At 37.3% G+C, this 21514-nt stretch overlaps 3 protein-coding genes across 3 annotated transcripts; 2 read left to right on the plus strand and 1 right to left on the minus strand.

Annotated features, from left to right (window-relative positions):
* Positions 1-2298: 2298 nt before the first annotated feature.
* LOC120079232 lies at positions 2299-2907 on the plus strand. The gene has a single exon (XM_039033394.1). The coding sequence runs from the start codon at positions 2299-2301 to the stop codon at positions 2905-2907; it is 609 nt and encodes a 202-aa protein (XP_038889322.1).
* Positions 2908-8308: 5401 nt separating this feature from the next.
* On the plus strand, positions 8309-15626 carry LOC120079338 (FGGY carbohydrate kinase domain-containing protein). The gene is made up of 15 exons (XM_039033500.1): positions 8309-8522; positions 9864-9943; positions 10240-10357; positions 10485-10663; positions 11515-11597; positions 11685-11869; positions 12283-12344; positions 12536-12644; positions 12723-12842; positions 13239-13358; positions 13504-13624; positions 13728-13884; positions 14683-14755; positions 14927-15054; positions 15228-15626. The coding sequence occupies exons 1-15, from the start codon at positions 8339-8341 to the stop codon at positions 15348-15350; spliced, it is 1842 nt and encodes a 613-aa protein (XP_038889428.1). The 5' UTR covers positions 8309-8338; the 3' UTR covers positions 15351-15626.
* Positions 15627-17446: 1820 nt separating this feature from the next.
* On the minus strand, positions 17447-20475 carry LOC120080287 (26S proteasome regulatory subunit 4 homolog B). Its single transcript, XM_039034915.1, has 6 exons — positions 19877-20475; positions 19263-19508; positions 18683-18852; positions 18368-18584; positions 18084-18224; positions 17447-17871 (listed from the first exon to the last, which is right to left on the minus strand). The coding sequence occupies exons 1-6, from the start codon at positions 20360-20362 to the stop codon at positions 17788-17790; spliced, it is 1344 nt and encodes a 447-aa protein (XP_038890843.1). The 5' UTR covers positions 20363-20475; the 3' UTR covers positions 17447-17787.
* Positions 20476-21514: the final 1039 nt, after the last annotated feature.

Consider the following 21514-nt stretch of genomic DNA (forward strand, 5'->3'; position numbering starts at 1 on the left):
TGACAATTATTCGGCGCATCAGACAGAGAATTAATGTCATCCCATCAGTGCAATCATAAGAGAGAAAAAGCTTTTCACCCTGAAGCTTTATAAATACCGAAGGTCACCTTCACTGAAAGAGTTCGCTCAGTTTACAGAATTCACCATAAAGATAAAAGTAGCCTTGTTCATAGTTTTTCTTTTACTTAGAAGGTGGAAGCAAGTACAGGGAGATTACACCGAGAGATCATCCCAGTGAACTCGAAAGAGTGCCGGGAGCGTCGAAATCAGAGAGAGGGCCAACTCTTGCGGAAGCAAGAACATCTTTGGGCAGAATAGAGATAACACAGTGTAAAAGCCTTGGGAAGCAAGGAATTGCTACCAGGCTCTCTATCCTTATTTTTCATTGTCATTTTGTACTCTGAACCTATTTATAAAATGGAAATTGCATCTTTATATTTGTCCACTCTTTATACATTACACATGAGTAGCTAAATCTGTCAAATGGGTTGAGAAGCATTTAGCTAGCATAACCTGAGATCTTCATTTTATGTGATTATCTTGTATTATGTATGCATCATTCGTCCATTAGAGATACTCAAGAGGGTAGTCTAAAGATAGAATCTAGGCTTGGAAAAGTCAGATTAGAATCTAGGCTCGGAAGAGTCAGGTTAGAATCGCATAGTCAAGAGATAGAAGCTTAGGAATAAGTTTTGTTTGCTATTAACGCATCGCATGCACCCTAGAGATAGGATATCATTGTATGCGGTCGCCTTGTTCTTGTATGCATCGTCATTGCATATGCAAGAAGTAGAGACTTAGGAATAAGTTCTATAGACATTACCGCATTCATCTCATGCGTCCTAAAATTAGGAGCTATCACATTTGTATTGGAAAATGATTTGCTGTCGCATGATCGCATAGCTTGAATGCATTCCCAGGAAATGCTAGCTAAAGATCTTCTCAACCCGTTCCTCTACATACTCAGTGTATTTGTCGCATAATTACTCTTTTCTCAAATCCGTCACATACATTTTATACCTTAAACAACAAACCAACTAACCCATTGATTTATTTTTTACCATAAAGTGATCCAAAATTACCATTGCATACTGTTTTCCTTAATCGCTGTGTTCGACCCTGGCTTACCAGGCAACTCAGTAGGATTTATACTTGCTGAGAAAACTTGTTTGCACAACGCATATTCCACCATCGCATTCTACTCCATTATTTCATCGCATAACATAACGCATCAAGGCGCGAGAGCGAGATACAGCGAGAGCGAGAGAAATTGGGAGTGAGAGTCGCGAGAGCGGGAGCACTTGGGAGCAACAGCAAGAGAGATCCATGTGTATTACTATCTACTTAATGAAAAATGTTCTCTTGCTTTATAGGATGATAGAAAAGTGTGTACTAATTCGATATGGAGGTCATTGGGATGAGAACTAAAATTTGTATGTTGGAGCCCCTCCACAGTACATACGGAATGACGGTGATGTTTACTTCCTTCTTTTTTAGGACAATCTTTCTAGAGTTCAGCTATATGTGACGCTAAAATCATACCACGACGAAAATGTGAATATGAGTAATGATGGTATAGGTGTAGATAGACAATACGAGGCATCATATGAGCTTAATTGAGAAGAGGGTGATATTCCATTATCTATGAACATTCAACCATCAACATTATCAGTAGACAATGACAACATTTATGCAGTGGACGTGGAAAGAGAAACTCAATGTAACGGACTATGCTTGGTAATGAGAGATCAGCAGACTTGAATTTTATGGATTGTGGTCCTTCAGAAGAGCGTGATCCTTTCATGGTTGATAATGAAAGATCAATAGGATTGAATTCTATGGACTGTGGTCCTTCAGAGGTGCATAGACCTGCAATGGTTGTTACCGAGAGATCAGCAGGATTGAATTCCATGTCTTCATGTCATAGAGGGGAATTGGCACCTTTTCATCTGAGACAGATGTTGAAGTTGGTCAAATTTTTTTGAGTAAGAGTGATTTAAAAATGAGATTGTCTATTCTGTCCATAAACAATAATTTTGAATATAAGGTAAGGAAGTCAACTAAGTCTTTGTTTACTCTTAAATTTATAGAGGATAATTGTAAGTGGAGCCTTCGTGCAGTGAAAATTCCAGGGTGTGACATATTTAAGATCACGAAGTATATGCGGTCGCACACATGTTCTATTGGAATTTTAAATCATGACCATAGACAAGCAACGGCTTGGTAGTTGGTGAACTAATCAAAGACAAGTTTACAGGCGTAGGACGTGTTTATAAACCTCGTCATATCATTGAGGATATGAAGAAAGAGTACGGCATAAACATAAGTTACAATAAGACGTGGCGTGCAAGGGAAACCGCTTATGCTCTCGCTAGGGGTACTCCAGAAGAGTCGTACGCTATTTTACATGCATATGGTGAGGCATTAAAGATGGAGAATCTAGGTACAAGGTTTGAAATTGAACTTGAAAATGATGTCCACTTCAAGTACATGTTTATGGCGTTAGGACCTTATATTAAAGGTTTTTCAAGTTGTCGACCTGTGATAATTGTTGATGGATCCCATCTGAAAGGAAAATACAAAGGGACCAAGTTGTTCGGCGTCTCCATGGATGGCAACAACCAAGTTTACCCACTAGCATATGCCATAGTGGATAATGAAACTGGTCGAGCTTGGAAGTGGTTTATGTCGAACATGAAGTGTGCCATTGGAGAACCCTCTAACTTGGTGTTTGTGTCCGATCGAGCGGTATCCATTGGCAATGCCATTCGTGCAGTTTTTCCCACAGCATTTCATGGATTGTGCACCTACCACCTAGAAACTAATATTCTTTCTAACTTTAAGGATAACACGATCGTTGGGATGTTCAAGGATGCAGCCAGGGCATTTCGCATGTCAGAGTTCTAAGCACACTGGGACCAACTACGTACTTTTCGAAAGGGTGCAGTATCGAAATATTTGGAGGATATTGGTCTTAAAAGGTAGGCACGTGTTTACCAAACAGAACGAAGATACGATAACATGACATCCAATAGTGCAAAGTGTTTCAATTCATTAACCAAAGAATATCAACGGCTGTCGATAATGTGCTTGTTGGAACAGGTTCAAGGGCTCATCCAATCATGGTTTTATGAATAAAGAAATTATTGGGCATCTCGAACGACATCACACTCGGACTACTGTGAAAACCGATTAGCAACTGAGTGTGACAAGGGCAGGCGATATCGAGTTGAGCCGATTGATTGTTATAGGATCCATGTGCGGGACAATCAATTGGACGGTATTGTGAACCTCCATACGAAGGAATGCACATGCAAGGAATTAACTCACTCGGTATCCCATGTTCGCATGCAATTTTGGCTGCGCGAGAACGAAACATCCTCATCCATGGTTTGTGCAGTCCATTCTATAGCATTGACTCCCTCATGGCTGCTTATGCAGAGCCTGTAAATCCACTCGGTCACATATCTGAATGGAAGAGACCTCTAGGATATGTGGAAAAGCATATTTCACCTCCTAGAAAAGTGGTACAGGTCAAGCGACGAAGAGTACAAAGAATATCATCAAGAGGAGAATAACGCAGACAAATAAAATATGGTATGTGTGGGAACTACGAGCATAATCGGCAAAACTACAGTGAACTGCTCACGTCTGGGTGACCTACTGATTCTAATCCAAATGACTCAAATGTCGGTTGATTGTAATTGTCTATGTGCCACTTGTCTATGTAATTGTCTATGTACCACTTGTCTATTCACGAATCCTCAAAACTGTAACTTTTTATGTGCCACTTTAATCATCAAAATTGTAATTTTCTATGTGTTACTTGTCTATTCACAAATCTCTTCAAATGTATCGCTTATCTCGATCTCCCTTTTATAAGGTTAATTAAATTGTTGGCTATTCGTGAACCATTCTGGAAATGTCTCACTCTCGCCAATCTCGCTCTCACTAATCTCACTCTCCCTAATCTCAATATCACTTGTAATCCCTTTTAAAATGTCTCGCTTATAAGTTTGATTACTAAAGTTTGTCTATTCATGAATCTCTTTAAATGTCTCACTTATATCGCTCTTCCTTTTATAAGTGTAATTAAATTATTGGCTATTCGTGAACCATTCTGGAAATGTCTCGCTCTCGCGAATCTTGCTCTCGTGAATCTCGCTATCACTTGTAATCCCTTTAAAATGTCTCGCCTATAAGTTTGATTACTAAAGTTTATCTATTCATGAATCCCTTCAGATGTCTTGCTTATCTCGCTCTCCCTTTTATAAGTGTAATTAAATTGTTGGCTATTCGTGAACCATTCTGGAAACGTCTCACTCTCTGAATCTCGCTCTCGTTAATCTCGCTCTCACTTGTAATCCCTTTTAAAATGTCTTGCTTATAAGTTTGATTACTAAAGTTTGTCTATTCATGAATCTCTTCAAATGTCTCGCTTATCTCGCTTTCCCTTTTATAAGTTTAATTTAACTTGTTGGCTATTCATGAATGAATCTTTTATATTCGTGGTAGTTCTACACTAACAATTTAAGCAACATGTTAGTAAAATTACATTAATAATATACATAATATACATAATATACATGTACGTCAATAATATGGAGTGTTCGTCCACAATTGACATGCCAATTGCATCCTATAGTCAATCATTTTATCCTGAGTTATTACAGATGGGGCACTACCCGTCAATAAACGTTTTAAGAATTTTACAACAAATATTCCATAATCTAACAACCGTGTTGTGTATTCGTAGAGGTAGGTTGGGATATCTTCCAACGAGACGTTTCGATGTCCGACTTCCAACGTTTCAAGTCACAGTAGTGAAGAAGCGATGGTAGGGTGTAAGTCAACGGTTCAAGGAAAGACTCTAGCTTTTTCTTCGATGTTATGGAAAATAGTGAATCAAATACGAACAACCAACCTCTATTTAGATTGAATGCTATCAACATCCAATGTTGATCGATGTTTGTTGTCGTATATACAAAGTCCACATCTGACCACTTGACATCAAATTTATCCATGACATAATCCAGTAATGTCTCTTCCCCCCATGCTACGGCAGCATGCAGAGTCGACTTATTCTTAATATGTTTGTAGACCCCATCTCGAGAATTTAGATTACTCTACACTGCGAAAAGAACATTAAAAATACATAATAGTCAACCAACGTATTCCTATTCAAAACTGCAGTAAATGGTTACCGTTATTCCAATTGGCAGGATGGTGAAGCGAGCCATACACATGTCTAGTCGCCTATAGAATTTATCTTTCATGAATTGAAATAGGATATTTAGGGTCTGCATCCAGAATAAGATATACGTTGGGAGAGGGGAGTAAACTGTATGTACTTGGTAAAAAGGACAAGGATCGTAAACTTACGTCACACTCAACCCATGAACTTGGTTCAATCAACTCCTGGAAAAAGGATTTGGATAATGGTTGAACTGCATTTTCTCAAACCTCGTTGTTCGTATTCTTATCGGCAATCTAGTTCACCATTTCCTTGAATATAGCAGCTGGAACCTCATGCTTCAAGGAGTATTGGATCGTCGCATTAAACTGTATCGTAGGTACTTTAAGAAGAGGGTATTTAATAGTTGGACGATCTAAAGGAAGTTATTTTTTTTTTTTGGTTCGACAAGAGCTGTGTATTTATCAACGGCCTTTCTTTTACGTGTTGTTTTTCTACTCTCGACCATAACCTACAAATATAATAAAATGGTGAACATGTTGAATAACAAATATGAAGAAAGAAATTTTCGAATCACATAATGATCATACCTGTGAATTGAGATGTAGGGTGTTAGAGGAGGTCGTGATATCAAGCTGTACAGATGAATTGAGAGGTAGAGGTGGGATCAGTGACTTAGGTGGAGATAAGGTAGGTGACTTAGGTGGAGGTGAGGTAGGTGACCTACGTAAGGTTGGGTGGGTGACCGAGATAGAGTCGGGATGGGGGACATGGTGCCATCGTGGCCTGTCTGTGGAGTGGAAGACCTCGTCGCCTCAAACACCGTGGGACCCTTCATAGACTATAATAGAGACAAAATAGTTTCATGTCTCTCGTGTCCGTCTCCAAGTTCGATACACGGGCATCCAAGCTCGATATTGAGCTGTCAATGCTCTACAGGTTCGAATATACATCAGGATCAACATTGCCTCCCTCCCTGTGGCCCGAAACCTCCGAGACAGAACACTCCTCTTCAGGTTCAGGACGTACGTCACCTGTCTCTTATACACATCTAGATGTGTATAAGAGACAGCCTTCACACTCACTCCACCTTCTAAATTACCCTATTGTTCACCTTCCGAACCTTCTGAACTATTCTCTGAACTACTACCACTCTTTGAACTACTAGAGCTCTCTGAACTCTCGATATCGGAGTGTGCTTGTCTTACGGCCTGTCTATCAATTGGGGTGTCCCAAAACTCCTTCTCAGCATCGGACATGACAAGACCCTCTTTGACTTTTGTCTGCATTAAGGAACCCGATAAGATGGTTAGTGTACATTTTAACTACCGAATAAACATATTGTGGCTACATAGATTACACTTACATTTTGAGACTAAAAAATGTCTCTCTCGAGTGCTTTGAATGACACTGAGTGGGAGCATGATTACCGTAATATATGAGGCACAACTACCTTGCTCTTTCGAGTGGCAACGTTCCCTGCTATTGACGATAGAATCTCGTACGTCCACACCTAAATCCAAACAACTCAAATTTATGACTATATTAATGTTAAACCAAAGATAAAGTTAAGTTAAGGAACATCTACCTGGAATGCTTGGGGAAATCCACGAAGCGAGTACTTCACAACATAATTTTTATTTCCCCTCACCCTCTCCTTGTATAAACCAACCTTGTCATTCAGTGCGGTCTTCAAGATGTCGAATGTCCTCTGTCAAATAATTGTACCCCAATCAAGATTGTTGTAGTAATCTATGTCTTCAACATCGTCAAATAGAGTATGGTCAACAACATTCTTTTGCTTGTTTTTACCCATCATTGCAACCTCTGTATAATATACTAGGGTAATTTTAACAACATCATCGTCATTTTCAAATACCAATTTTCTGTATTCTTCTTCAAGTAAATTCAAGTGGAATGCGTTTGAGGTCGACTGATTACCAAAGTACCTCGTCAAAAGTTCTTGTAAGGACTCCTCACTTCGTACAACTCGCGTAGGAGACCGCCACAAACCAGTGATCAATAAAAAGTCGTCCTTCGAAAATGTGATGACCTTTCCTTTGACAAATAAACTAATCGAGTCTACTTCTGACTTCTTCACTTCCCTCAATAACATATGGTGGATTAGTGGGTTGTTGAATACAAGTTCAATGTCTACAAAGCGACCAAAAACTGTTTTCTTGAACATCTCTAACTGTCTTCCGGTAAGCTTCTGTTTTACAATCTTGTTGGCATTGGCAACGTGAGTCAGGCACGTTACTTGCCCGGGAAACCTATCAACTTCACGAATTTTCAAAGATTTTGACATCTTAAATTACTCCTGCATTGTATGAACATTCAATTTATCAGTTAACAAGTTTGTACTAAAAAATCACTAACAAAAACTACTGTTAAAGTCTCTCTCTCGCTAATCTCGCTCTCGCCCATCTCGCTTTCCCTCGTCTCGCTCTATCCCATCTCGCTCTAGCCCATCTCGCTTTTGCGTCTCGATCTAGCCCATCTTGCTCTTGCAAAACTCGTCCACTACCTTGTCTGACTCTAACTATATCTTCTTCATCCTCAACCAATGCAGAACACATCGAAACCCAAAATAAAAAATAGACGCGACCGATTAAACCCCGAAACCAGTTATAAATGTGACGATTGATCAAACGAAACCAACCTAAACAGACGCAACACAACATGGAAGACAAAAATTAAATTCACTAACCCAGTAGAGAACTTCAATTACGGCAGTAGATGGACGATGGTTTTGCAGAGCAAGGTTGAACGACACTTGCACGATAATTTTGAGTGGAGTGGGACAAACGTTGAGTTTGAGCACATGAGTATCATATAGACTAGAGGGGCATTTTTGTAATCTCATATCGTGATGATGTAAGTAAATGATCAATTGACATTATTTTTGAAAAATGGGTCATTTGACATTTTAGACCCAAAAATTGGGTCATCCGCACAAATTTTCCCTAAGTTCATAACCAACTTTAGCCCTATCGTTTGGATTTGATGAATTAGAACAATGAATCACAAACATAATTAATGCCCTAATTAACATGAACAGGATTGATTCATCATAAATGATTAGCAGATAAACACACAAAAATCCAGATTATACATACGACAAATCCACGAGTTAAAGCAAAAATGTCCGCCAAGAGAAATTCTTGGTCCGAGACTGCTCCATTGCTTGGTCAGCAGCATCGTTTCCAATCGCTTCCTACTCGCCTCCCTTCCTCCGTCGTCGGAATGGCTTCTGTAACCGACCCCGTCATTCCCTTTCGACCGGTCTTCCTCGGCGTCGACGTTGGCACCGGCAGCGCTCGCGCAGGTTTCACCATTTCCTTGCTTCTCTTTGTTTGGCTTACCAATCGATATTGTTTTCATTTGATTTAATTGCGTTTCTGGGTCTGAATTGGGTGCATTGAAAGTCTGTCTGTGTTGTACTGTATGCGTTTTTGCACTTAAAGGATCAATTGATTGTCTATATTGGTTCTATGTACTAAGAATTGTTAAGGGTGTTGGACAGTGGGAGAGAGTTTTACACTTATATAGGTGATCTAAGAGGCACAACCACTTTAGTTTGGCTAATGTGTTTGTGACTGATATGTCCAATATTTGTTTGATACGTATCAGACACTCGATGGAACAATGAATATGTTTGATACTAGCTGTACAAAGCCAATATAGATTCAACTGTTTGTTAAACATGTATCAAAGACTTGAGTTTGATTCAAATTTGAGAGTGAAATGCCTCAGACTCCTTTTTTAAGCATATAACTGATTCACCTATTGACTTTAAATTTTCTACTTATACAAAAATGATAAGTATCTTTTTAAAAGATTGTATTTTGATAAATGTGCATTGCCGTGCCCATGCCCTACTTTTTTTAGAAAATGACGTGTCATTTTGTCCGTGTCGTGTCATATCCGTAAGTGTGCTTCTTAGGTTAGCAGCCAAAGGTGTTGTTGACAATGGCGGATCCTGAAATTTTGTTGACGGGGGGCTTTATATAGTTTAGTAAAAATAAATTTAATGAGTGTGGCTTGAACCTAAGTGTAGAGGGGGCTAAAAGGCAAATTTACCACTAGGCTAACTAGCGGTTTTGATACTATGCTAGTTTTATATATATATATATATAAAGTATAAAGTTGAGGAGTGCTCAAGCCCACTGGGCCCATACTAAATCCACCACTAGTTGTTGGTTGGAACTTTGTTAGCCAAGTTATGGTGGGAGAGAGTGTTGTATGTAGAGAAGTTAGTTTTGGGCTCCATTGTTTGCTTGGTTGGGGACTCAATTGGATGCTTCTCAACCATTGAAAAGTACTTGAAAAGACATTGTTGGCTTGTTTTGACAGCTTATGATTAACTAGTAGTTAGTTTCTAGGGTTGTTAGGTAGTAGGCATATGAGCTAGGTAGTTGATTGTTTGCTAGCCAAGTTGAGGGGGAAGAGAGCATATTACACATAGAGAGGATTAGGGAATTTGGATAGAAAGTAGATTTTGGGATTAGTTTGTGGAAGAATTAAGCGCCTAGAATGCTTTATGTATTGTTTTCAATGAACAATAAAAACTGAAGTCCATGTTTTGTTAATCTTCCTGTCCAAGTTCTGGTTCCTCAGATTTCCCTCTTTGACTGTTAAAATTTATTGTTATGGACTTATGTTTTAGGAATTTTTGATGAGACTGGGAAGCTTTTGGGTTCTTCTAGCAGCCCAATACAAATTTGGAAAGATGGAAATTGTATCGAGGTAATGTTCATACTGAGTTGCTCTCAATTGGTACTAGGCAGATCAGAAATAAAAATTGCATTATATGTAGCCAACATGAACCCATATGGCAATCATGTTACTCAACCTGTCCAGCCATTGTCAAAAAGTCAGTAACAACTTTGTAGAAATCCTAGAGTTGTATTATAAGTTTCAAAATGTTATGGTAGCTTGCTTCTGCCCACAGAACAAGAACAAAAACAGTTGATAATATAACTGCCCACCCAAAAGTATGTTGGGCTTGCATGATTATTTATGAATTTTCTATTTCAAACCAGCAATCCTCGACAGATATCTGGCATGCAGTCTGTGCTGCAGTGAAATCAGCATGCTCCAAGGCGAACGTCGCGGGGGAGGAAGTGAAGGGTCTTGGATTTGCTGCCACCTGCTCTCTTGGTCTGTATGTTAGTCGGTTATTTTATCTTGCTCTATTAAAGACTGACTCACAAGATAAAAGTTCCTCCTTTAATTGGCATTTGATGGCAGCCTTTACAAATTTTCATTTGAAATGGTTTGTCTGCAGTTGCAGTTGATGCTGATGGTTCACCAGTTACAGTATCTTGGAGTGGTGATTCAAGAAGAAATGTAATAGTGTGGATGGATCATAGAGCTGTAGAGCAGGCTGAAAGGATCAATTCTTTCAATTCACCAGTACTACAATACTGTGGTGGATCACTTTCCCCTGAGATGCAGCCTCCGAAGGTATCCAAATTGATATTTGATCCCATTGTTATTTTTGTGCTATACATATTTGCTTCTAAAACGGAACCATTTTTCATTTATTTAGTGAAAAAGTATTTCTGAAATTTATGCTCCTTGAGTTTTACAAAAATGCCCCCCATTTGTGGTAATTACTTAGGGGGTGTTTGGGGCCAGGAGTGGAATAGTGAGCTCCAAAGAGTTATGAAGTCTAAGGAGTTGTGAACTTCTGGGTCCCACTGTATAAAGAGTTGATAAGGTATAAAATTGTGTTTTTTCAGTAGTGAGACACTGGGACCCACAAACTCCTTGGGCCAAACAAGGAGTGGAGTTCACAACTCCTACTTCCCACCTCCTTGGCCAAACACACCCTTAGGCTGTATAATTATTGAAGTTAGAAAATGAAAATGGAAAGTAACGATAAAATTTTGCTAAAATAAAACATTTATTCTCATGATCTATCTTCATTGTTGTCTTTTCCATAAACAAATCTATCTTCATCATTGAATGCCTTTGACTTCTTTCATACAACAAACTTTATACGATTGTATTAGTTAGATCTTCCGTGAGTGTAATGAATGCTTTTATATCATAGTAACTTTTCTTTGAGCTCAATTCTCACGGTTTCACTTTTCTGTTTTGTATGCTTGTGTTTGATAATTGAGAGGACGTGCATGATGCACCTTTTATTATAGATTCAGTCACTTTCTGCTCTTTTTTTTTCTCTTCCGTTTCCACTTTCTACTTTCCTGTTTTATCATCTGGTCTTTGACTATTGAGATGAAGTGCATGATATGCCTTTTTTTACAGATTCACAGTCATGGAATATGCTATGATACAGATTATTTTTGCAGCTTCTTTGGGTGAAAGAAAATTTACCAGATACATGGTCGATGGTGTTCAGGTGGATGGACTTGAGTGATTGGTTGTCATATAGGTAAAGAAATAGCCAAACCTCTTGCTTTTGTTTAATCTTAATTTTCGATATCTTTCATACCTTCAAGTCGTTATCTGCATGTTCTAGGGCCACAGGTGATGATACACGCAGTCTTTGCACCACTGTGTGCAAATGGACCTATCTTGGCCATGCACACATGTCACAGTACAATGAAAAGGATTCCCGAAATATGGAGGCTTGTGGATGGGATGATGATTTCTGGGAGGAAATTGGATTAAGGGATCTTATTGATGGTCACCATGCAAAAATAGGTCTGTATGAATTACTTATAAATATATTTTGGTTGAGTGATTTGATTGATGAAATACTTGAATTTCTAGCACTGATGTGTTCCGAGTGCAGAACTATCTTTTACATTGCTTGAACTATTTTTCCCTCTCTGCTCAATAGTCTCCATTAGGAAAAACTTAAACTTCTTTTTTTCTTGATTTATTTCTTGTATCGAACACTCTCTGTACATTATTTCCTTTAAGAAGAAATGCAAGTTTCTCTCTTATAATTTACCTTTTGATTGCAAAGGAAGTTTCTCATCAATGCATATGTGTATGGGATTGTACTCAATTACTCTATACTTTTTGTTTATCGTACCAATACCGTAGAACTGGTTTATTTGTTGCAACTCAGTTGTCGATTTTACAGAGTTAACAATGTATAATGTCATTAGGAAGAAGTGTAGCATTCCCCGGCCACCCCTTGGGTTCTGGTCTGACTCCAGTAGCTGCAAAGGTAAGAAATATTTTACTCAAAATTTTGACTTGGTTAGAATTCTGAAATTTTCAATTTTGCAAACATCCACGTATATCTGATAATGTGGGGAAAGTAGAATTTGCTCTGGGGTGTTAAACTGTTGATACAAAATTTTCATCTTCAAAGTCATTTTTTATTTCATTAAATTATTTTTTCTCTGTGCTTATCAGGAACTGGGTTTGGTTGCTGGGATCCCTGTTGGTATTTCACTGATTGATGCTCATGCAGGTGGAGTTGGGGTGTTGGAAAGTATACCTGTGCAAGATTCTGAACCTAAAGGTTGTGGCTTATCCTATCTATTTTCATCTTTTTTCCTTATTATATCTCATTCTTTCGTATTGAAAATAACTGTTCTAGAGTTCGATAAGGAGATGATATTGCATCGTATGGCACTGGTTTGTGGAACATCTACCTGCCATATGGCTGTCTCAAGGGATAAGCTCTTTATTCCCGGTGTATGGGGACCGTTTTGGTCAGGTATGGGTTAAATTAATTCCAACATTTTTGTTGTCAAGTTTTTCATTTCAAATAGTAGCATGGTGAGGAGGAAAGGGGCATGTGGACTATGTTCTAAATGGGATAATCAAAATGCTTGTACCATCAAAATTTGCATGGATATGTTCTGTGCCAATTATTACTGATACCAAAACAACAATTTGTTATTTTCCAGTCACTGTTGCTGAGTTTAAATTTATTATATTAAACATCTATTTCTTTTCCCCAGGAAAGAGGGAACAGTTTTATTGCAGTAGTTTTTTTCTAATCCCAACTCTTGTTTGTGCTATAACATTTTCTTTTTCTTGTGATCATGTGATTGTTATCTTTTCAATGAAAATCGTATATGATATATGATTTTTTTAAAAATAATGTCAGCAATGGTACCTGAGTATTGGCTCACTGAAGGTGGTCAGAGTGCTACCGGTGCTCTACTTGATCACATAATTCAAAATCATGTTGCCTCTCCTAGTCTTGCAAATCGTGCTGCTTCGAAAAGTATGACTTTTTTGTTATTTTATTTTAATATTAATTCCATCTACTGTGGTTAAAATAGGGTATACTTAAAAGTTAAATGATTGTGTCTAATCTGGAATTATCCATCTTCTCTTTTGTTTTTTCTTTTTAAATTTTAATCTTTCAGATGTCTCTGTGTTTGATATTTTGAACAAGTTGTTGGAGAATTTGGTGGTTGATCTGAAGAGGCCATTTCTTGCTGCTTTGACTGAAGATATACATATACTTCCTGATTTTCATGGAAATAGGTGAATGGATGACAGACATTTTGCCGAGTCTTTCTTCCGGGAGTTCTTTTTCTTCCTTTCCCTTCTAGAGATTATCAATGAACTTGATTGCATCATGGATTAGGTCTCCTATTTCGGATCCAAAAGCAAAAGGAGTGATCTATGGCTTAACACTCGACACAAGTGAGCAACAGCTTTCGATTTTGTACCTTGCCACCGTACAGGCTATTGCATATGGTACACGCCATATTGTGGAGCACTGCAATTCCCATGGTCATAAGGTATGGTGAACTGATCTGTTCTTTTTTCCTTTCCCTAGACAAATGGGATTGGATACCTGCCAATGTTATATTAGTTATCTAGTCTCTCGTTCGTTTTCATGTCTCTTCCTGGGCTTCAATTTTGAAAACTTTTTATAACTATTATGTAGGTATTATTTTGCATAGTGGATGTTACTTCCTTTTATGAGCTGATTTCTTTTTTATGCCCTTATTTTCTTTCATTTTTTCTCAAAGAAAATTATTTTCATAAAAATAAAATTTTTAAAAAGTGTTATATTATTTATTATGACTAGGTATTTAATTGCGTGTGTGTAGATACTCTTCTTCCATCTGACTTCCTTTAATTTTGTTTAATTCGAATGGCCTTTTAGATTGTGTAGTTTTCTACTTCTGCTCATGTATCTTTCACGTAACTTTGTGGTGGTGATCTCGTGTTATGTTAGAAAGATCCTTATCTTTTTTCACTTTAATGCCACAGTTATTTCATTCCTTTACCCACTGAATGCTAGCACTTTCTGATGGGCTGAAATAAAAAAGAAAGGATAATTACAAAACTCATTAGAAAGACCTATCCAACTTGAAGCATTGAACACAACCCAATCCTAAACCTCACTCCCTAGATGGTTTTGCTTGTATTTGTAGAATATCCTTATGCATATGTTTTGTGTGTAGTTGAAGTGGTTCTTGGGCACAAGTTATGTATTTATCTCAGCACTATGCCTTCTCCTCAAATGTAATTTTGACTCTTTATAGTTTACTTCAAGTATCTCCTTACTTTTGTTTCTTCTCCTCCAACAGATTAACACTTTACTTGCATGTGGAGGCCTTGCAAAGAATTTATTGTTCATTCAAGAGCACGCCGATATTATTGGTTGCGTTTCATCTCTCTATTGTTATGATATTTTTCGTAGATTTTCTTCTATTTACTGAGAGGCTAAAAGTATCCATATAGAAATATTTAGTACAAATTAAACCCTAGTGTAGAAGGATATTGGATGGCATTTAGATCTTACACCCTGCCAATTCTGGTGATCAAGAGCAGGTTGTCCTATTATTTTACCTCGGGAAAGCGAGTCCGTACTCTTAGGTGCAGCGATTCTTGGAGCCGTGGCTGCTAGGAAGTATTCTACTCTACAAGAAGCCATGAAAGCCCTGAATGCTGCTGGTCAAGTATGCATCAAATTGTTCTTTTCCTGTTTTCTCATAATCTCGTTCAGCTTAGTTTATTTTCTCAGTAACAGAATAAGCAAGGAAATTAGTTGTATCCTCTTGAACAGAGACCATTCAATATTGCACTAAACGGACTAGAGTCAACCATTAAAGGTTTGCTTCAATATTGGCAGGTGATTTATCCGTCTACAGACCCAAAGGTGAAGGTATACCATGATGCTAAATACCATATTTTCCGAGAGCTTTATGAGCAACAGTTGTCTCATCGCTCGATAATGGCACAAGCTCTATCTTAGCTGGCTTGCTCGGTACCAAATCACAAACATTACCATCTTGTTATTTCATTTGTTTCTTTTCTTTTCTTTTCTTTTCTTTTTTTGGTCAAGCTCTGGCTTGCTTTGCTTCAGCAACTTCTAGCTTTACCTTTCTAAGATGGCTGGATGGCATAGAAGTGAAATAAGGAAACATTTCCACAGTTATGATATTGATACTGTTTATAGATTACAACTTTGTGTGCAGGACTAAACTGGTTACCTAATAAGGATAGTAATCAAAATTTAAACATTTCACTACATTCAACCACAGGTTCACAACCAAGAAGTTAAGAAGTTGAAAGAAAATGATATGTGCTTCAAAGGAAGTCATGTAAATAATTGGTCATCACTCCTTTGTGTTTAGAAGAAATTTAAGGATGGTTGTTGCATATGTACCAAAATGGGAGCTAAAAACATCACTAAGTGGAGCATCCCAAAATACAAAGTTGGAGAAATTGCTCAAATGTTGCTTTTTCATAAAGCTTCTCTCACAATTCATTAGATAGTCTCATTTGAAGTGCTTCTCTTTTGTATTGAAATATCACTGTCCTTGTTGCCATTTTTTCCTTTTCACAAACAGGATGGCTACCAAGCCATCCCCTTTGAATTACTAAATTCAGGTGTATAACATATACCAATGACGCACAAGTACATATTCACAAAATTTAATTACTCAACTAATCTTACAAGATAACCTTCAAATCTTTACTCATTTAGTTACTAAGGAAAGTCAAAAGATATTAATTTTTAGGAACATTTACCTTTTTAGTCTCTAAGTTTTGAAGAATATGTATATTTTGATCCTGAGTTTTAAAAATGTACTTTTTTAGTCCCAAATTTATAAAAAATAGGTTGGTTCTTGAGTTTTCAAAATATACCTTTAGTCCCCAAATTTATAAAAATAAGTATAAAAGACCCTTAAAGTATTTTTGTATGATTTTTTTAAAAAATAATCATATGATATTTTAAATTAGAAAAAAAATAATTTTAGAGAATGTGATTTTTAAAAAGTGTTCTTCTAATCTAAAATATAATATAATCATTGAAAATAATAGTAGGAAGTTATTCGAGGATCTTTTTAAACTTATTTTTAACAACCTAATGAAGACCAAAAAATTTCCCTAATTTCTAAACGACTACCATGGCTTACACATCCCCTCCTAACCCTTTATTATTAAACTCTAATAATAATAGAATCATTATCTTAGTTATGTACTACCTATTATGAATCCTTAAAAGAAATTAATAATTTTTTAAGAAAAAGACCATTTTGACCATTGTGGTTATTCTAATTCTACGGTCAATAATTTTAAGCTAAGACGGGCAAATGATAAAACTAAAACCATAAATATCCATGTCAACACTAAGGACATATAGGTCTGTGTAACTACATTACATACCTACATCAATATGTCCCTCACAAAGCTACATCATTTATTTAAAAAAAAAAAAAAAAAGGAATGTTTTCAAAGCACTAAATAGAACTAACAATCAATATAATCCAAGATTAAAACATCTATATATATTAAAGATTAGTCGATATCTTTTATAGATAACATCAAAAAACAAATAGACCATTTATAAACTCCCATATAAAGATATATAATGAGAACATCCATAACTTAATTTGGAAGTAAAAACAACGTATTATTAATCTTACAGACATTCATCATTAATATTTTATCTATCTATAAGATTAAAATAGTGATGCATCTTGCCCAAGCTCACATGAAACAAGTACACAACTATTCGAGTTTCCCTCGGAAGATCTCTCTTTAACTAAAACAAGACCGCAATTAAAGAATGTAAGACATCTATATTCCCTACAAATATTCAAACCCAACCCTAGAATTTTACATCACAAGAAGCCCCACTAACTTTGTTTATCCTTAAAGGCTCACTCTCTTAACATAAATCTCTCCCACTGCCTCTTTGCAACATAAACAATTTTCTGCTGCTCTTTGCTTTGGGACTGGATTTCTCCTCTCCCTAACACTGTAATTTCATTCCTCAATAAATTTGTTTCTTCTAAAATGAAGGATATTAAAAGAAGATAACTAACCTACCAACAATCAATCTCCAATCTCCAATCTCCATCATTAAAGTTGCAATACACAGAAAAATATATCAACTTTGTGGATGATACTACCTTCCATGCTGTTGGTTGTACTTCTCTCAAAGCTGCATTACAGATCTCAAGTTATAAATGCAAAGGGCCCATTCTTTTAATAAAAAGAAAGTCACACCTGATTCATCTCGAACGAATTGTCGTGTATAAAGCATTAAATCTAAAAGGAATGTCACAACCAGGTAACCGGGGGCTAGATCGCCAGTGTTCGACATTAAATGGGGGAAAAATTATGAAACAAGACCAAGCAATAGAAATGTGTACATTTTTTGCATCAGTGTCCCGACTCCATTACATGTAAAGTCCTTCTGGAACACCCTCTTTCTTTTTGAACATAACCTTCTCTTTTGCTTTCTTAAAGTCTGCATGAGTAACCTGAAGTACAAAGCAAGTTAGTTGGGAAACATCGATCATGAAAGCATATTATCAAGCATTTTAATATATATACAACTGAAAGCCCTCAATGTTTTCTACCAATCTTCAGATATTATCAACTTTATCACCAGCTAAAATGCACTATGTTTATAAGTAGAGAACAAATTTCTTGTACAAGTTTATATGAAGTTGCTATGTACGATAGTATTTACCTTCATTCTACGTTCTCTTAGAGCAAGCAAGCCAGCTTCCGTACAAATTGCTTTGATATCAGCCCCAGAAAATTCGTCTTTGGTCATTACAAACTCTTCTAAGTTAACATCGTCAGCTAGTGTCATCCTTGATGTATGAATCTATATTTTATGAGCAGCAGAGTTAATAAAATTACATAATTAGGAAAAAATAAATAAATAAATAAATAAAAAGCCAATTGCAATCAAAGACGCATGCAAGCAAGGGTTTTGGGGTTCTCCATGCAAAAAGATATTCAAAGTACCTGAAAAATGCGTCGTCTTGTTTTTATATCTGGAAGGGGAAATTCAATTTTTCTATCTATTCTTCCAGGTCGTAAAAGGGCAGGATCAAGGCTTTCAATTCGATTTGTAGCAAGAATTACTTTAACATCTCCTCTTGAGTCAAACCCATCCAACTGGTTAAGTAATTCAAGCATGGTCCTCTGAATCTCACGCTCACCACCAGAATGAGCATCGTACCTGGCCAACAAGTAATACGTGCAATGCAATAAGGAATGCTGCTTACACACAATACAAGATAGAAAAAATTTCACAATAATTTTCACTAGAATGAACACCTCTTTGTACCAACTGCATCAATTTCATCGATGAAAACAATTGATGGGGAAAGATCATCTGCAACTCTAAAAAGCTCCCTGACCAATTTAGGTCCATCTCCCAAGTACTTCTGGATCAATTCACTTCCAACTACACGCAAGAAAGTGGCTGAAGTGGAGTTTGCCACGGCCTGAACACAATCAAGTTAATAACACAGTCTAAGTCAAGAACAACCTATGTTGAAAAGACTTTACTGCATATTCAAAAAATAAAGAATTCACTCATTAATCAATGCCGAACAAATATAAAACTTCTAACGACCATTTCACTAGCATGAGAGTTGGAATAAATATAACACAGTTGCTAAATCAATAATCATCCTAATTTCCAGAGCAACACAATTTTGGGTGTGTGTGGCTATTCTAATGGATACCTTTGCAAGCAATGTTTTCATTAATCAATGCCGAGCAAATATAACACTTCTAATAACCATTTCACTAGCATGAGAGTTGGAATAAGTATTACACAGTTGCTAAATCAATAATCATCCTAATTTCCAGAGTAACACAATTTTGTGTGTGTGGCTAAGTTAATGGATACCTTTGCGAGCAATGTTTTCCCTGTCCCTGGCTCCCCATAAAGTATAACTCCTTTGGGGGGTTTAATTCCAATGTCTTCATATAATTCAGGATGAGTAAGAGGAAGTTCTACAGCTTCTTTAATCTCCTGGATCTGAGCATCTAAACCACCAATATCAGCATAAGATTCCAATGGAGCTTTCTCAACCTTCATAACAGATACCATGGGGTCGACCTCATCTTGAAGAAGCCCAACAACAGAAAGGACCTGAGTAAAGTGGAAAAAAAAAAAAAAAAAACCATCCACATTACACAACACGGAAAAGCAATGTTCAACAGGATGCAATATTGCACTTCACCATAGACAAAGGCCAATTTTACCCAACTCGGTGTCATCATAAAACCTAACCTAGGGTTCATTTTTCGTTCAATATTTCCCAAAGCGAACCAACCCTGACCTGAGATTGTCCACTTAGAGAAATTCAACAGCCTAATAACCTAGAATCGAAGAGTAGCGAAAAGTAAACAGACAAATCGCAACAATCCATCGAAAAAATGCAGGTCTATCCAATTCTTCAGCAATTTCCAATTACCGAAACGAAATATTGCAAAATTAACAACTACAACAAAACCTACCTTGTTGTGCATAAGAATGGCACATCCAGGCTCGAGCTGGTCTTTATCAACAAACGACAAGATCCCAACATAGTACTCCGGACCGACGGACGATGACACAATCGCATGATTCTCATCAATCAGCTCCTCCAGATTCCCAACGCTCATCGGCGACCCACGAAGGTCGTCGACCTTAGATCTATCTTCTTCATTCTTCTCCTCCTGAGGCTTCAACCGCTCCTGATTGGTAACAAACTCCTCCTCCATAAGCAAATAGTCCTTGACTCGCTCGAGCTTCAGAAGGCGGAGCTTGCACTTGGTGTGGGGAGTGACCGTCGGGAGGCGGGCGGCGGCGTCAGGACCCTTCTGCTTGCGCTGTTTGCGGCCGACGCGCGACGGAGGTGCCGCGGGCTCGAATTTCTTGTCCTTCTTGTTGGGGTCATCTTGTTTACGGTCGCCGGGAAGACCGCCCTGCCGGTTGAGTCCGCCGGGAGTGCCTTGACCCATTTCTAATGAAGAGAGTGAGAAGTGAGAGGAGAGAGGTGAGAGGGGAAAGTTTGATGTGAGAATGTGAATTGTATTGAGAAATCAATGGTTTGTTGTCCAAGAATCTCTCCTTTTGGGGTTTTTCTTTTTGCAGGAACAAATATGGGAGAAATTCCCCCTTTTTTCAAATTGCAAAAATATCTCAAAGTGCAAAGACTAAAGATAAAGTACGATCGTAGTTACAATTATAGTCTCAAATTTTTAATCGTAAAAATTGATCTCTCATACTTTTATAAATCTTAAAATTAGACTCTCCAACTTATATAATTATAGAAATTATAATAATGGTATACATTTGAGAGTTCAATTTATATCATTTAGGGGTTGTTTGGGCCAAGAGTAAAGTAGGATGGGGTGAGCTATAATATCCCACTTCATGTTTGAGACTCCAACTATTTTTAGTTGGAGCTCTAAAATTATGTTGAAAGTAAACCCTAGTGAAACACTGTTGCCAAACCCACGAATTGTACCTCTTCACTATTTGCAACATCTCCCTTTCTTCTCCCTCATCTCTTCTGTCTTCTTTCTTCTCCAATCGGAAGAAATGCTCAGATCTAGGATGTTCTTATTGGGGTTGATACCCTAAATCTCATAGGGTTCTGTAGTTTATAAACATCTATATGAACAAACAGTTTTGTGCTTTAGAATATGAGATATTTTATTCACTTCAATCTATGAAATATGAGATATTTTAATTGCATTAACCACAAACCAATAAACTAAGATCTCTGGTTATCGTTGTAACTTAAGCATTTATGTGGAGACATACAAGTGGATCATGCTTTAAGTGATAACTTAAATGGTCTGTAGTATATGGATAAAGTATCCTCGTGACACTACGAGTATGGCCTGCTTGTAGGTGTTATAAATGTTGTAAAGTGCTACAAATGTTCTGATTCTAATCATTCGTGTATTAAACATGTGAGTGGGGATGTTGTATATAAAGGAGTTTGTATAAGACCAGACCACAAAATATTTAGTCTCGTTATATAACGTCGTTCATGATAGAGACATTCATTTCACTAGGATGACCATAGGTAACATGACCTTAATCTTGAGTGAGTTGTGAATTCCTACCTATGAGAGCGGTCCTTTGATTTGCATGGCTGCGAG

This window comes from Benincasa hispida, chromosome 6 (assembly GCF_009727055.1).
Source record: "Benincasa hispida cultivar B227 chromosome 6, ASM972705v1, whole genome shotgun sequence".
NCBI classification, from domain to species: Eukaryota; Viridiplantae; Streptophyta; class Magnoliopsida; order Cucurbitales; family Cucurbitaceae; genus Benincasa; species Benincasa hispida.

What these genes read in the sequence shown, in the direction of transcription:
- LOC120080287 (XM_039034915.1), bottom strand. Translation starts at nt 20,362, where the DNA reads ATGGGTCAAGGCACTCCCGGCGGACTCAACCGGCAGGGCGGTCTTCCC. An exon ending in CAAGACGACGCATTTTTCAG is followed by an intron (nt 18,225 to 18,367) that starts GTACTTTGAATA and finishes CATAAAATATAG; the next exon opens with ATTCATACATCAAGGATGAC. An exon ending in TAAGAGAACGTAGAATGAAG is followed by an intron (nt 17,872 to 18,083) that starts GTAAATACTATC and finishes TTTGTACTTCAG; the next exon opens with GTTACTCATGCAGACTTTAA.
- LOC120079232 (XM_039033394.1), top strand. Translation starts at nt 2,299, where the DNA reads ATGAAGAAAGAGTACGGCATAAACATAAGTTACAATAAGACGTGGCGT.
- LOC120079338 (XM_039033500.1), top strand. Translation starts at nt 8,339, where the DNA reads ATGTCCGCCAAGAGAAATTCTTGGTCCGAGACTGCTCCATTGCTTGGT. An exon ending in TGACTCCAGTAGCTGCAAAG is followed by an intron (nt 12,345 to 12,535) that starts GTAAGAAATATT and finishes TGTGCTTATCAG; the next exon opens with GAACTGGGTTTGGTTGCTGG. An exon ending in AGAGCACGCCGATATTATTG is followed by an intron (nt 14,756 to 14,926) that starts GTTGCGTTTCAT and finishes GATCAAGAGCAG; the next exon opens with GTTGTCCTATTATTTTACCT.